This window comes from Portunus trituberculatus, chromosome 37 (genome assembly GCF_017591435.1).
Source record: "Portunus trituberculatus isolate SZX2019 chromosome 37, ASM1759143v1, whole genome shotgun sequence".
Lineage (NCBI taxonomy): Eukaryota > Metazoa > Arthropoda > Malacostraca > Decapoda > Portunidae > Portunus > Portunus trituberculatus.
In genome coordinates, this window is record NC_059291.1 from 13988858 (window position 1) to 14000885 (window position 12028).

At 36.8% G+C, this 12028-nt stretch overlaps 2 protein-coding genes across 3 annotated transcripts in view; one reads left to right on the forward strand and one right to left on the reverse strand.

Moving 5' to 3' along the window:
- Positions 1-12028, forward strand: part of LOC123514245 (F-box only protein 27-like) — a 42675-nt gene that overhangs the window by 20421 nt on the left and 10226 nt on the right. Inside the window, exons 2-5 of the mRNA XM_045271989.1 lie at positions 457-493; positions 803-947; positions 2083-2234; positions 8840-9065. Coding sequence (XP_045127924.1) covers positions 457-493; positions 803-947; positions 2083-2234; positions 8840-9065 — 560 coding nt within the window. The remainder of the gene's footprint in view (positions 1-456; positions 494-802; positions 948-2082; positions 2235-8839; positions 9066-12028) is intronic.
- LOC123514241 (vesicle-trafficking protein SEC22a-like) overlaps positions 9059-12028 on the reverse strand; it is a 31309-nt gene continuing 28339 nt past the window's right edge. For both annotated transcript variants that reach the window (XM_045271984.1, XM_045271980.1), the window contains exon 7: positions 9059-9544. Coding sequence is in view for 1 of the 2 variants with exons in the window: in XM_045271980.1 (XP_045127915.1) it covers positions 9530-9544 (15 nt within the window). In the remaining variant the exon portion in view is untranslated. The remainder of the gene's footprint in view (positions 9545-12028) is intronic.

The window sequence follows — 12028 nt, forward strand, 5'->3', positions numbered from 1 at the left end:
ATTTTTTCATAATCATGCCCATGTCTGCTTTTCACCACCTTATACTATTTATACTATATCTTAAAGTACCTACATGTGAAAGAATGGAAGAGAATAGGCCAGTAATAAGGCCAGGAAAGGACTTGGGGTAAATACCCAATCCTAACCCCAAGAAACTTGGGGATTTGATGGGAAAGCAGAGTTGTTAGGAATGTAAAGATCAGAAAATTTTGACCTTTAAGAATAGTCTATAAAAAAAATCAGGTTTTGGGCTGGGGGAGCAAATGCTTGTGATTGAAATATGGAGTTTCCAAGCTAGCCTAACATAGAATGAGGCTACTTCCATCATTAGATTCCCATAACCTAACCCAGCAAGGGGGCTGCACCTACCTCCTTCATCCCCAATAACTTGACCTATCCCATCTCTCATCTGTACTTATTTTTGTTTATTCTAAAATGTTTCTTTCCTTATTCTAGGCCACACAGAATATACTGGATCATGAGGTGTCAGAAGGTACTGTACATGCAGCCAGAAGCTATGCAGCAAGGAACCGAGTGCTTCTTTGAAGTCCATTAAGAGTAGAGATGCCAGAAATCTTAAATTTGTTGCAGATAATCACCAAGATTTATTTCAAGTTGTTGCATTCCATTTAATGGCATCTGTTGATCTAAACTGTTAATATTGGATAAATTTTCACTTAATAAATTTTGCCTATTTTGATATAACAATAAACGGCATGAACTAATAGTTATACAAAAACTTTGTGTTTAAACTATGAGATCACATCTAATCAAACTTTCTTACCTGTACTTTCCATTCTAGGCAACGACTTGACTCTCCTTTTACCAACTGAAATGTGTGAAGAAATATTCCTTTATGTGCCAGCTATTGATCTTGTTACATCAGCTTCAAGAGTCTGCAAGAATTGGTACCATCTCTTAAGAAACAGAAATTTTTGGCTTCGAAAGTAAGTCTTTTATCTTAGAGTTACTGTAAAATTATATGGTTTATAAGGATGTACTATCTGACTAATGCACTGTGCTGTCTTACCTTTGTAAAATTTTACTTTTTTTTTTTTTTTTTTTTTTTTTTTTTTTTTCAAAATACTAATTGCTGAAAATGTTATATATATATATATATATATATATATATATATATATATATATATATATATATATATATATATATATATATATATATATATATGCACACATCCTGTATCTCAGCTTACAAGACAAACTATTCTGCCTAAAAGAATTTCTCATAACTAAGGTCTGTCTTACATACTGAAAATAGAATGCCATGTACCAAAAAATGATGTTGTTCTACTCTTGCCTTTGTTTTCAGATTCTTACCTCATATGTTATTTGTGTTTTGTTGAGCAATATTGCACCTTGGTTCCTCAATTATTTTCTAGTTTGGGCTCATAATAAGGCTGTCCTTGGCTACACCCATAAATAATATTTTAATGTATTATGAGACATAATAAGAACATAATTTATGGTACAATAAAGTCTTATTCTTATTGTTGCATTTTGTAGAAATACACCAGTCAAAATTCAAAAGAATATATTATGCTTTTTTTCACCTAAAGTTGAATGAATGATAGGAAAATTATAACATAATGTTTCCAGCAGAACGTACCATTGCCAAATTAAACAGAAAAACAAGTATGTGAATGCGCACGTACTTAAACAAGGAACAACAACATTTCTTGAAACATTGGGAGTAATTTATTTTATCTGAAAGCCAGTTGTGAATTATGTTAGATTTATTACATTAGATATATTGGTGTGATTACTGTCATTTGAGTATCAAGCAACCTGGAGAACCATCATTCAGTGGCTGTGGCTGAAGACAAGTCTTGACTCCACAATTCTATGAGCTTTTGCTAAATGTAGGTTTTGTTCATAGAATCTGATATGCCATTAAGATAGGTCGTCTGATATAATGAAGTTCTTGAAAATTTGAGATTCTGTCATAACCACTTGCCTTATAAGCTGAGACATGGTATTCATAACTCATACTGGAAATATTGATCAATCTTCACATTAACATTTTCATACATAAATTGTTAATTTGAAATTCATTGTTGACAATAGAGTTAAGAGAGAGGGGTTCCAGTTCTCCGCTGTTACTGAGAAGAGACTTACTGAGGAGAAGGATTTGAGCAAGGCATTACATATTCTGCAGGGTCTCAGTTGCCATCTTTTGGGATTAAATACTAATCTTATACAAAATCCCAGTGGCCAAGGTGAGAGATTTGTTTGTTGCCTTGCCTGTTATAAAACTTTCTTTGTTCATCTGTTGATAGATTCTGTTATCTGCTACATTTGTCATGTGAAAACAAAAATGGGAATAAGTTATATTACTATACAGTGCTTTCCCTCTTTCCCTTTCTATCTAGCTTTTCATAGCAGTGAATTCAAATATGGGCTATCTCTTTGTAACATAAAATGTTCAATAATCTCAGTTAAAAAGCAATAAAATTTTTAAACTTATGTATTAAAAGTTATCACCAAGAGTGGTGATGAGTCAACAGGCTATGGCTTTTCCTAAAAAATTAAAGTTTTTGTGACTGCTGCACAATTTCTGGTATTTTTTAAACATCTTTTGTGCAGCAGTGTTATGAGTGGATGCCACATTATTGTGCCAATTATCATCACATATTTAAAAAAAAAGAATAAATGAAAGGAAGAAACAAACCAACAAAAAAAAACAAATTAGTTAAAGAATGATGAGAAGTAAAGAAAATTGCAAATTTTCTGCTGTATAATGTACTGTATATATATATATATATATATATATATATATATATATATATATATATATATATATATATATATATATATTAAGGATCGACCAATTATTGGCGTCAATATTAAGCATTTTGGCGCATATCGGCATCAGCTGGGTTATTTTTGGCTCTGTTGCAGCCGCCCCTCTCTGTCTGCTGTCACTACTCTGTCTCCAGCATTGTCCCACCCAAAACACCATCTGATTGGTTACAAGCAGAGCCACAGTAACAGCCAATCAGCAGTGAAAGCTGTGCATGCATAATGCTTACACACACGGTGGAGATACACACGTGTTAAAAAAACAAGGAACATATATACAAGGAGGAAGTTGTGGTGAAGGTTAAAGTTTGGAGGACAGCAGTGGTGCTACCAACTGTTGGAGGCAAGCAATTTCATAGAAACGTTTTCAAGAGTAACTCTTGCATTAATAAACTTATAAGGCAAGAAAATAAAATGTTTACATATATATATATATATATATATATATATATATATATATATATATATATATATACATATACATATACATACAGCAAAAGAATATCGGCTCCGAATATCGGTTATCAGCCTCCTTGACAACTAATAATCGGTATCGGTATCGGCCATGAAAATAAACATATCGGTCAATCTCTAATATATATATATATATATATATATATATATATATATATATATATATATATATATATATATATATATATACATATATATATATATATATATATATATATATATATATATATATATATATATATATATATATATATATATATGTGTGTGTGTGTGTATGTGTGTGTATTTACTTAATTGTATTTACCTAATTGTAACATACGGGAAAAGAGCTATGCTCGTACTGTCCCGTCTCCATATCTACTAATGTCCAGCTTTTTCTTAAAATCATGAATATTCCTTGCGTTGACCACTTCCACGTCTAAACTATTCCATGCTTCCACCCTTCTATGAGGGAAGCTATATTTTTTCACATCTCTCCTATAAGTGGCCATTTTTAGTTTTTTCCCATGCCCTCTCGACATTCTTTCATTCCACATACACAGATCTTCCCTATCCATTTTTTCCATGCCAATCATCACTCTCTTCTGTTTTCCAGGGTCGGAAGTTGCATTCTGTTCAGTCTGTCTTCATAAGTCAAATCTCTTAAGTCAGGCACCATTTTTGTTGCAGCCCTCTGTACTTTCTCTAGTTTCCTTATGTGTTTCTTTAAGTTCAGAGCCCACTGTATTGTTGCATATTCAAGCCTTGGTCTTATCATTGCAGTAATTATTTTCTTCATCATTTCTTCATCTAAATATACGAACGCCACTCTTATGTTCCTCAATAAGTTCAATACTTCCCCAATTATTTTGTTTATATGTCTCTCTGGCGATAGGTCATTGGTAATTGTCACCCCAAGGTCTTTTTCTTCATGACTGGTTTTTATGTCTTCATTTCCTATCTTGTACATACTCCTGATTCTTCTTTCACTCTTGCCAAACTCTAATTTCTTGCATTTTGTCGTGTTGAACTCCATTTCCATATTCTGTCCAAGTCTTCCTGGAGTAGTTCGCAATCTTTGTCACATCTCACTTTTCTTAACAATTTTGCATCGTCTGCAAATAGGCTCACATAACTGGACACCCCATCCACCATGTCATTTATGTAGACCGCAAACATTACTGGTGCCAACACTGATCCCTGTGGAACTCCACTCTCCACCAAGCCCCATTCTGATGGTCTGTCCTTAATTATTGTTCTCATTTCTCTTCCTACCAAAAAGTAGTGTGTGTGTGTGTGTGTGTGTGTGTGTGTGTGTGTGTGTGTGTGTGTGTGTGTGTGTGTGTGTGTGTGTATTTACTTATTTGTATCTACCTATTTGTGTATTACAGGGCCCGAGCTAAGCTCTCTGTGTCCTGTCTCCTTGTCCATTCCTGTCATATCTCTCTTTCATCTGATTGAAACACACCGCGTCAACGACATGACTGCTCAGTTTATTCCATTTATCAATGCTACGATGCGGGAAACTGTATTTTCTCAAGTCATTTAGACAGATGTCCTTTATTAGCTTTTTTCCATGTCCTCGGAGATAATTACTTGTGGTCACCTTTATCAACTCTCTATCCAGTATGTCAATCTTGTTCACCAATTTATACATAGTTATCATGTCTCCTCGTGTGTGTGTGTGTGTGTATATATATATATATATATATATATATATATATATATATATATATATATATATATATATATATATATATATATATATATATATATATATATATATATATATATATATATATATATATATATATATATATATATATATATATATATATATATATATATATATATATATATATATATATATATATATATATATATATATATACACCTTTCCTCTACTAAACCTCATCTTCTTTTCCTCACGGAAACACAGCTGTCTGAGGCAACTGACAGTAGCCCCTTCTCTGTTCCTTCCTACTTTCTCTATTCTCATTTTCATTCCAAAGCTGGATGTTACGTCTATGTACGCAACGACTTAACTTGCTCTCGTGCCCACTCTCTTGAGTCTTCCGAATTTTCCACCATCTGGCTACAACTTAATAGTCACTCTCAAACTAAATTCATCTGTGCTGTTTATCTCTCCCCTAACTCTTCTGACTATAGTAATTTCTTCGACTACTTAACTTCTAAAGTGGAGCACATTCTGTCCCTCTACCCTTTCGCTGAGATTTCCATTCTTGGAGATTTCAATGTTCACCACCAGCTTTGGCTTTCCTCTTCCTTCACTGACCACCCTGGTGAACTAGCCTTCAACTTTGCTATCCTCCATGACCTAGAGCAACTGGTGCAACACCCTACTCGTATTCCTGACCGTCTTGGAGACACGCCCAACATTCTTGATCTCTTCCTCACCTCTAACCCTTCTGCTTATGCTGTCACCCTTTCATCTCCGTTGGGCTCCTCCGATCACAATCTCATTTCTGTATCTTGTCCTATTTTTCCAATCCCTCCGCAGGATCCCCCAAAGCGAAGGTGCCTCTGGCGTTTGCCTCTGCCAGTTGGGGGGACCTGAGGAGGTATTATGCTGATTTTCCCTGGAATGATTATTGCTTCCGTGTCAGAGACCCATCTCTTTGTGCTGAACGCATAACAGAGGTGTTAGTATCTGGCATGGAGGCGTACATTCCTCATTCTTTTCTCAACCTAAACCTTCTAAACCTTGGTTTAACTCAGCCTGTTCTCGTGCTATACATGATAGAGGTTGCCCACAAAAGGTACTTGAGCCTTCCATCTCCTGAATCTCATGCACTTTATATCTCTGCCGGAATCATGCCAAGTCTGTTCTTCAACTTGCCAAACACTCTTTCATAAATAGGAAATGTCAAAATCTTTCAAACTCAAACTCTCCTCGTGACTTCTGGCATCTAGCCAAAAACATCTCAAATAACTTCACTTCTTCATCTTTCCTCCTTTATTTCATCCTGATGGCACCACTGCCATCTCTTCTGTCTCTAAAGCTGAACTCTTTTCTCAAACCTTTGCTCACAACTCCACCTTGGACGATTCTGGGCTTGTCCTCCCTCTCCTCCTCCCTCTGACTATTTCATGTCTACAATCAAAATTCTTCGTAATGATGTTTTCCATGCCCTTGCTGGCCTAAAACCTCGGAAGGCTTATGGACCTGATGGAGTCCCTCCTATTGTTCTCAAAAACTGTGCTTCTGTGCTTGCACCTTGCCTGGCCAAACTCTTCCAACCTTGTCTATCGACTTCTACCTTTCCTTCCTGCTGGTTCGCCTATATTCAGCCTTTTCCTAAAAAAGGTGACCGTTCTAACCCCTCAAACTACCGTCCTATAGCTTTAATCTCTTGCTTGTCTAAAGTTTTGTAATCTATCCTGAATAGGAAGATTCTTAAACATCTGTCAGTTCACAATTTTCTGTCTGATCGCCAGTATGGCTTCCGGCAAGGTCGATCTACTGGTGATCTTCTGGCTTTCCTTACTGAGTCTTGGTCATCCTCTTTTAGAGATTTCGGTGAAACTTTTGTTGTTGCGTTAGACATATCAAAAGCTTTTGATAGAGTCTGGCATAAAGCTTTGATTTCAAAACTGCCCTCCTACGGCTTCTATCCTTCTCTGCAACTTTATCTCAAGTTTCCTTTCCGACCGCTCTATTGCTGCTGTGGTAGACGGCTACTGTTCTTCTCCTAAACCTATTAATAGTGGTGTTCCTCAGGGTTCTGTCCTGTCACCCACTCTCTTTCTATTATTCATTAATGACCTTCTTAACCAAACTTCTTGCCCTATCCACTCCTACGCTGATGATACCACCCTACATCTTTCCACGTTCTTTCAGAGACGTCCAACCCTTCAGGAAATCAACAGATCACGCGGGACGCCACGGAACGCCTGACTTCCGATCTTTCTAAGATTTCCGATTGGGGCAGAGAAAATCTAGTAGTTTTCAATGCCTCAAAACTCAATTCCTCCATCTATCAACTCGACACAACCTTCCAGACAACTATCCCTCTTCTTCAATGACACTCAACTGTCTCCCTCTTCCACAATGAATATCCTCGGTCTGTCCTTTGCTCATAATCTTAACTGGAAACTTCACATCTCATCTCTTGCTAAAACAGCTTCTATGAAATTAGGTGTTCTGAGGCGTCTCCGACAGTTTTTCTCGCCCTCCAACTGCTTACTCTGTATAAGGGCCTTATCCGTCCCTGTATGGAGTACTCTTCGCATGTTTGGGGGTTCCAGTCACACAGCTTTGCTTGATAGGGTGGAATCGAAAGCTCTTCGTCTCATCAACTCCCTCCTCTGACTAACTGTCTTCAGTCTCTTTCTCACCGCCGAAATGTTGCATCCCTTTCTATATTTTATCGCTATTTTCATGGTAACTGTTCTACTGATCTTGCTAACTGCATGCCTCCCTTCCTCCTGCGGCCACGCTGCACAAGGCTTTCTTCTTCCTCTCATCCCTATTCTGTCCAACTCTCTAATGCAAGAGTTAACCAGTACACTCAATCATTCATCCCTTTCACTGGTAAACTCTGGAACTCCCTCCCTGCATCTGTATTTCCGAATTCCTACAACTTGTCTTCTTTTAAGAGGGAGGTATCGAGGCATTTGCTCCCCTAATTCTGGCTGACGGTTTTGGCACTTTTTGAACTCTTTGGAGAGCCAGCGCTGAAGTGTGCCTTTTTCTAACTTTCCTTTTTTTGCCCTTGGCTGGCCCTCTTCCTTACGTAAAAAAAAAATAAATATATATATATATATATATATATATATATATATATATATATATATATATATATATATATATATATATATATACAGGGTGTCCATAAAGTTCCAGTACCATTACAAGTATTTATTGCTCAGAAACCATTTGACATTAATTAAGTATTGTGTTTTTTTGTGAAATGTTCTACATCTATTGAAGTTTACATTCACAGCACTTCATGCACTACATTCCACATGTGCACCCCTAGTTGCCCTCACAATGTCAAGACGATATTCCATCTCCCTCCATACGCACTGCAGCATATCAATGTCAACTGTTTGGACAACTTCAACAATGCGTCTACGAAGTGTGGCAAGATCAAAAACTATATTATCCCTAATCAAAAATACCAGATTTGGAGATCAAAAGCTATAAGACAATTGTATACAGCTTTCTATTTATTTTGCCTGCTTTCATGGTATTTACCTCACTTTTAGTATTTAAATTAAACAACTAGTAATGATGTGGTCATGAAACAGTTTGGTTCTTTGTTCAAACCAGCACTCTGTGTCTGATTCTATGATTGATTTGAGAATTTACAAAACTCATATAGACAACAACAGATTGAGTTACCAAAAATAAAGACTTAAAATATCTAGTTGCACTGTTTTTTTTTTTAACATGAACAGTAGATGAAAATTTGTGATCATACTGTTTAAAGGAGGATCTGTGTTGTGCTTTTTAGCTTACTTTAAGAATAGTAGATGAAAACTAGCTATATTGTGAAGTATACATGTATATGTGCACATATATAGAACTTATCATTCTTTTTAGATGGATTGAAAAAATGGCATGTTCAGCATGGTGGAAATGGATTAGATGTGGAGAATCCACCCATTGGTTCCAATCTCATTCCTGAAGAAGCTGGTCTCCCTACAAGCCACTGCTTTGTGTCCTCCTTTACACCATGCATTCGTACACAGCTCATCAAACTAAAAGATCACAACCTTCAGCCTTGGATGATGGACATTCTTCAACCCAAAATTGAAGTTTCAGAATGGTTAGTAAAAACTCCAAACTTATAAAACAACTAGTTCTGAACCTTAAGGCTTACTGGGCTTTATTGTGCTTCATTGGGAAGAATGATACTCGGTGCCTTAGCCGGGGAAAGAAAGGAGAGCATGTGGCCCTCCATGAGATTCCAGTAATTAACCACTGTTGATGGCTGTCATATCCAGATGTTCCCTTATTTATGAATGTATTTTTCCAGCTGCAGTTTATAAGATGTTATTAGGCCATTATTATGTAAAATATTTTGGAGGTCTTGAGTTTTGCACTTGCTTTCTTCCAACACCGTAACACAAAACACAAGGATTGCAAAATTTTGAATATTAAAAACACTAAGACATTTATTTATGTTTCCCTTACAACTTAGTAGTATATGGGTGTTTTGTTTTCCCCTCACATTTGATGTGATGCAGCAGTGCAGTGTAGTAGATTGATCTTGATCACTGCGTCAGGTCTTTAGAAAGGTAGCTCCTGTAGGGAGAAAGAAGAACAAGACACTATCTGCCCCTGCATCTAGGATTAGTATCCTACATTTTCTCCATGTACTCCATCACTGCTTCAGTCATCTTTTCATTTGTCTGTGCAGTCCCATTAGGAGCATCATCCATTCCCTTCCAGTTTTCTTTACTCTTTTATTCCTGTCATCTCAGTCAGAATCACTTCCATTATCTCTTCTGTCTCTCATATCTCTTAGTCCTTTTGATATCAATACTCTCTCCTGCCTTCCCTTATTACACACATGTGAGGAGCTCCCTTCCTGTCTTCTTCATACACATATTTCATTAATTTGCCTAGGATGATTCTCTGAATCTTCCATTCCCCTATCCACAACAAAATCATAAATCTTCCCTCCACCACCACTAAGTAATTTTTTTGCCCTCTCTGCCAGATTATTCTTCATGCACCATAGTATTTTTTTAAATACTTACATCACTTTCTGCCTGTCCATAATCTTATAATATCCCTCACTCAGAAAACTAATCTCTTTTCATACTCAGTTAGAAAATTAATCTCTCTTCCTACTCCCCTCAAAATACTCGGTCTCCAGATAACCAAAGCCTTCTCTTTAATTTACAATCATTTCAATCTTACCTTTTCCCTTTTCTACACTTGCCTCCATGTGTGTACACCAACTCCTGATTTAACTGTTAAATTTTCTTGAGCTGTCTCTACTAACCTGGTCTATGTTATCTTGCTGTTTTTTCTTAATTATTAGCTGTCTCTACTAACCTGGTCTGTGTTGTCTTGCTGTTTTCCTTAATTGTTTAATTATTATTATTTATTTTTTTTTATGTTAAAGGGAAAAACTGACCAAGAGCAACAAAAATTATTAAACTAAGATGCCAGTTCCCGAGCAGCTTTAAGAGAGTTAGCCAGAAGAATGGGATAAATGTCTTAAAATCTCCCTCTTAAACAAATTCAAGCCATAGATAGATGGAAATACAGAAGCAGGAAGGGAGTTCCAGAGTTTATAGTAGAACCATGTGTGCTTTTGAGGGCCGACGGGATGAATGATTGAGAATGCTGGTTAACTCTTGCATTACAAGTTGGAGAGAATTGAGGTGAGAGAACGAAGAGAAGGCTGAATGTAGGCAAACTTACCAGCAAGAAGGAAAGGTACAAGTCAATAGACAGTGTTTGACAAGGTAAGGTGCAAGCATGGAGGCGCAGTTTCTGAGAACAACAGGAAGAATCCCATTATATCCATAAGCTTTCAGAGGGTTTAAGCCAGTGTGAGCATAGAAAACATCATTGTGAAGAATTTTAACCAGTGGTATAAAGTAGTCCTATGGGGGAGAGAAGAGAGAGGAATAAGCCCAGAATCATCTAAGGTAGAGCTTTTAGCAAATGTTTGAGAAGAATGCATCTTTAATAACAAATGAGATGGCAGTGGTGCCATCAAGATGAATTAAAGAAGGGAAAGATGAAGAAGTAAAATTAATGGCCAGATGCCAGAAGTGTCGAGGAGAATTGTTGCTGTGCCTGGCCTATCTCCATCTCTACCACCACTTAATACTCCTTTGATGCATAAATGGGGTCACTCTTTCCCTTTGGCCATTGCTTTCTATCCTTGGCAGCCTCTCCCCTCATTCCTGTCCTGCCCTTCAGATGTTGCTTTGTTGTTGCCTTCCTCCTGTTCCTGATTTTCCAAGCTTGAGTTGACTTCCTTACCCTATTCCTGTCCTTTTTGCTTTCTTTGCTTCTTTCTGCTTTCTCTTCTTTATAATTGAACCTTTTTGCATTTTTTCTTGTGCTGCTTCCACACAATGCTTGCATAAAGATGAAGTGCTCACTTCATTGCAGCTTCATCAGTGTCTCCCTATGGCTGACACAAGCCACATGTTGCATCACCACATCTTTCACATGTCACTGTCTTACTTCTTTTTGTAACTTTTTATTTGCATACTATACGGTTACTATTAAGCATGATACCTGGCTTGTGTTGTATGAAAAAATAAAAAGGAAATTTGGTTAGCATCTACAATCGGTTCTTCTCAGTAGCACATGAAACAACTACATGTTTTGGTAATATACTCACTTTACTTCACATTTATTAATATTTCTCAGGTGCAAAGCTTGTATTGGCTTGTAGTGATGTTTTGGAAAAATCAAAATCACGTTAGAAATAGACTTCTGCCTCCCCTTCTTCTTTTGGCTGTTTACATTAGTAGGGCATTGTAGGTCCTCTGGGATTTGTGGTGTCTATAAATCACATGTCATGGACATCAAGTGAGAGAGAGCCCACCATACCAGTAGTTACTTATAGCCCGGTCCCACAGAACTATGGATGAAATACAAATTAATCGAGGATGCCAATTTTGCTGGGTTCCAGTCATCCGCAAGCATCCACAGCAAAAATGCATTTTTTTTTCCGCAATACTGTGCGGATATGAATCGTATGAATTACACGTGTATTGAGAATGTGTTGCTGATGTATTACGAACAAAAGCGGAA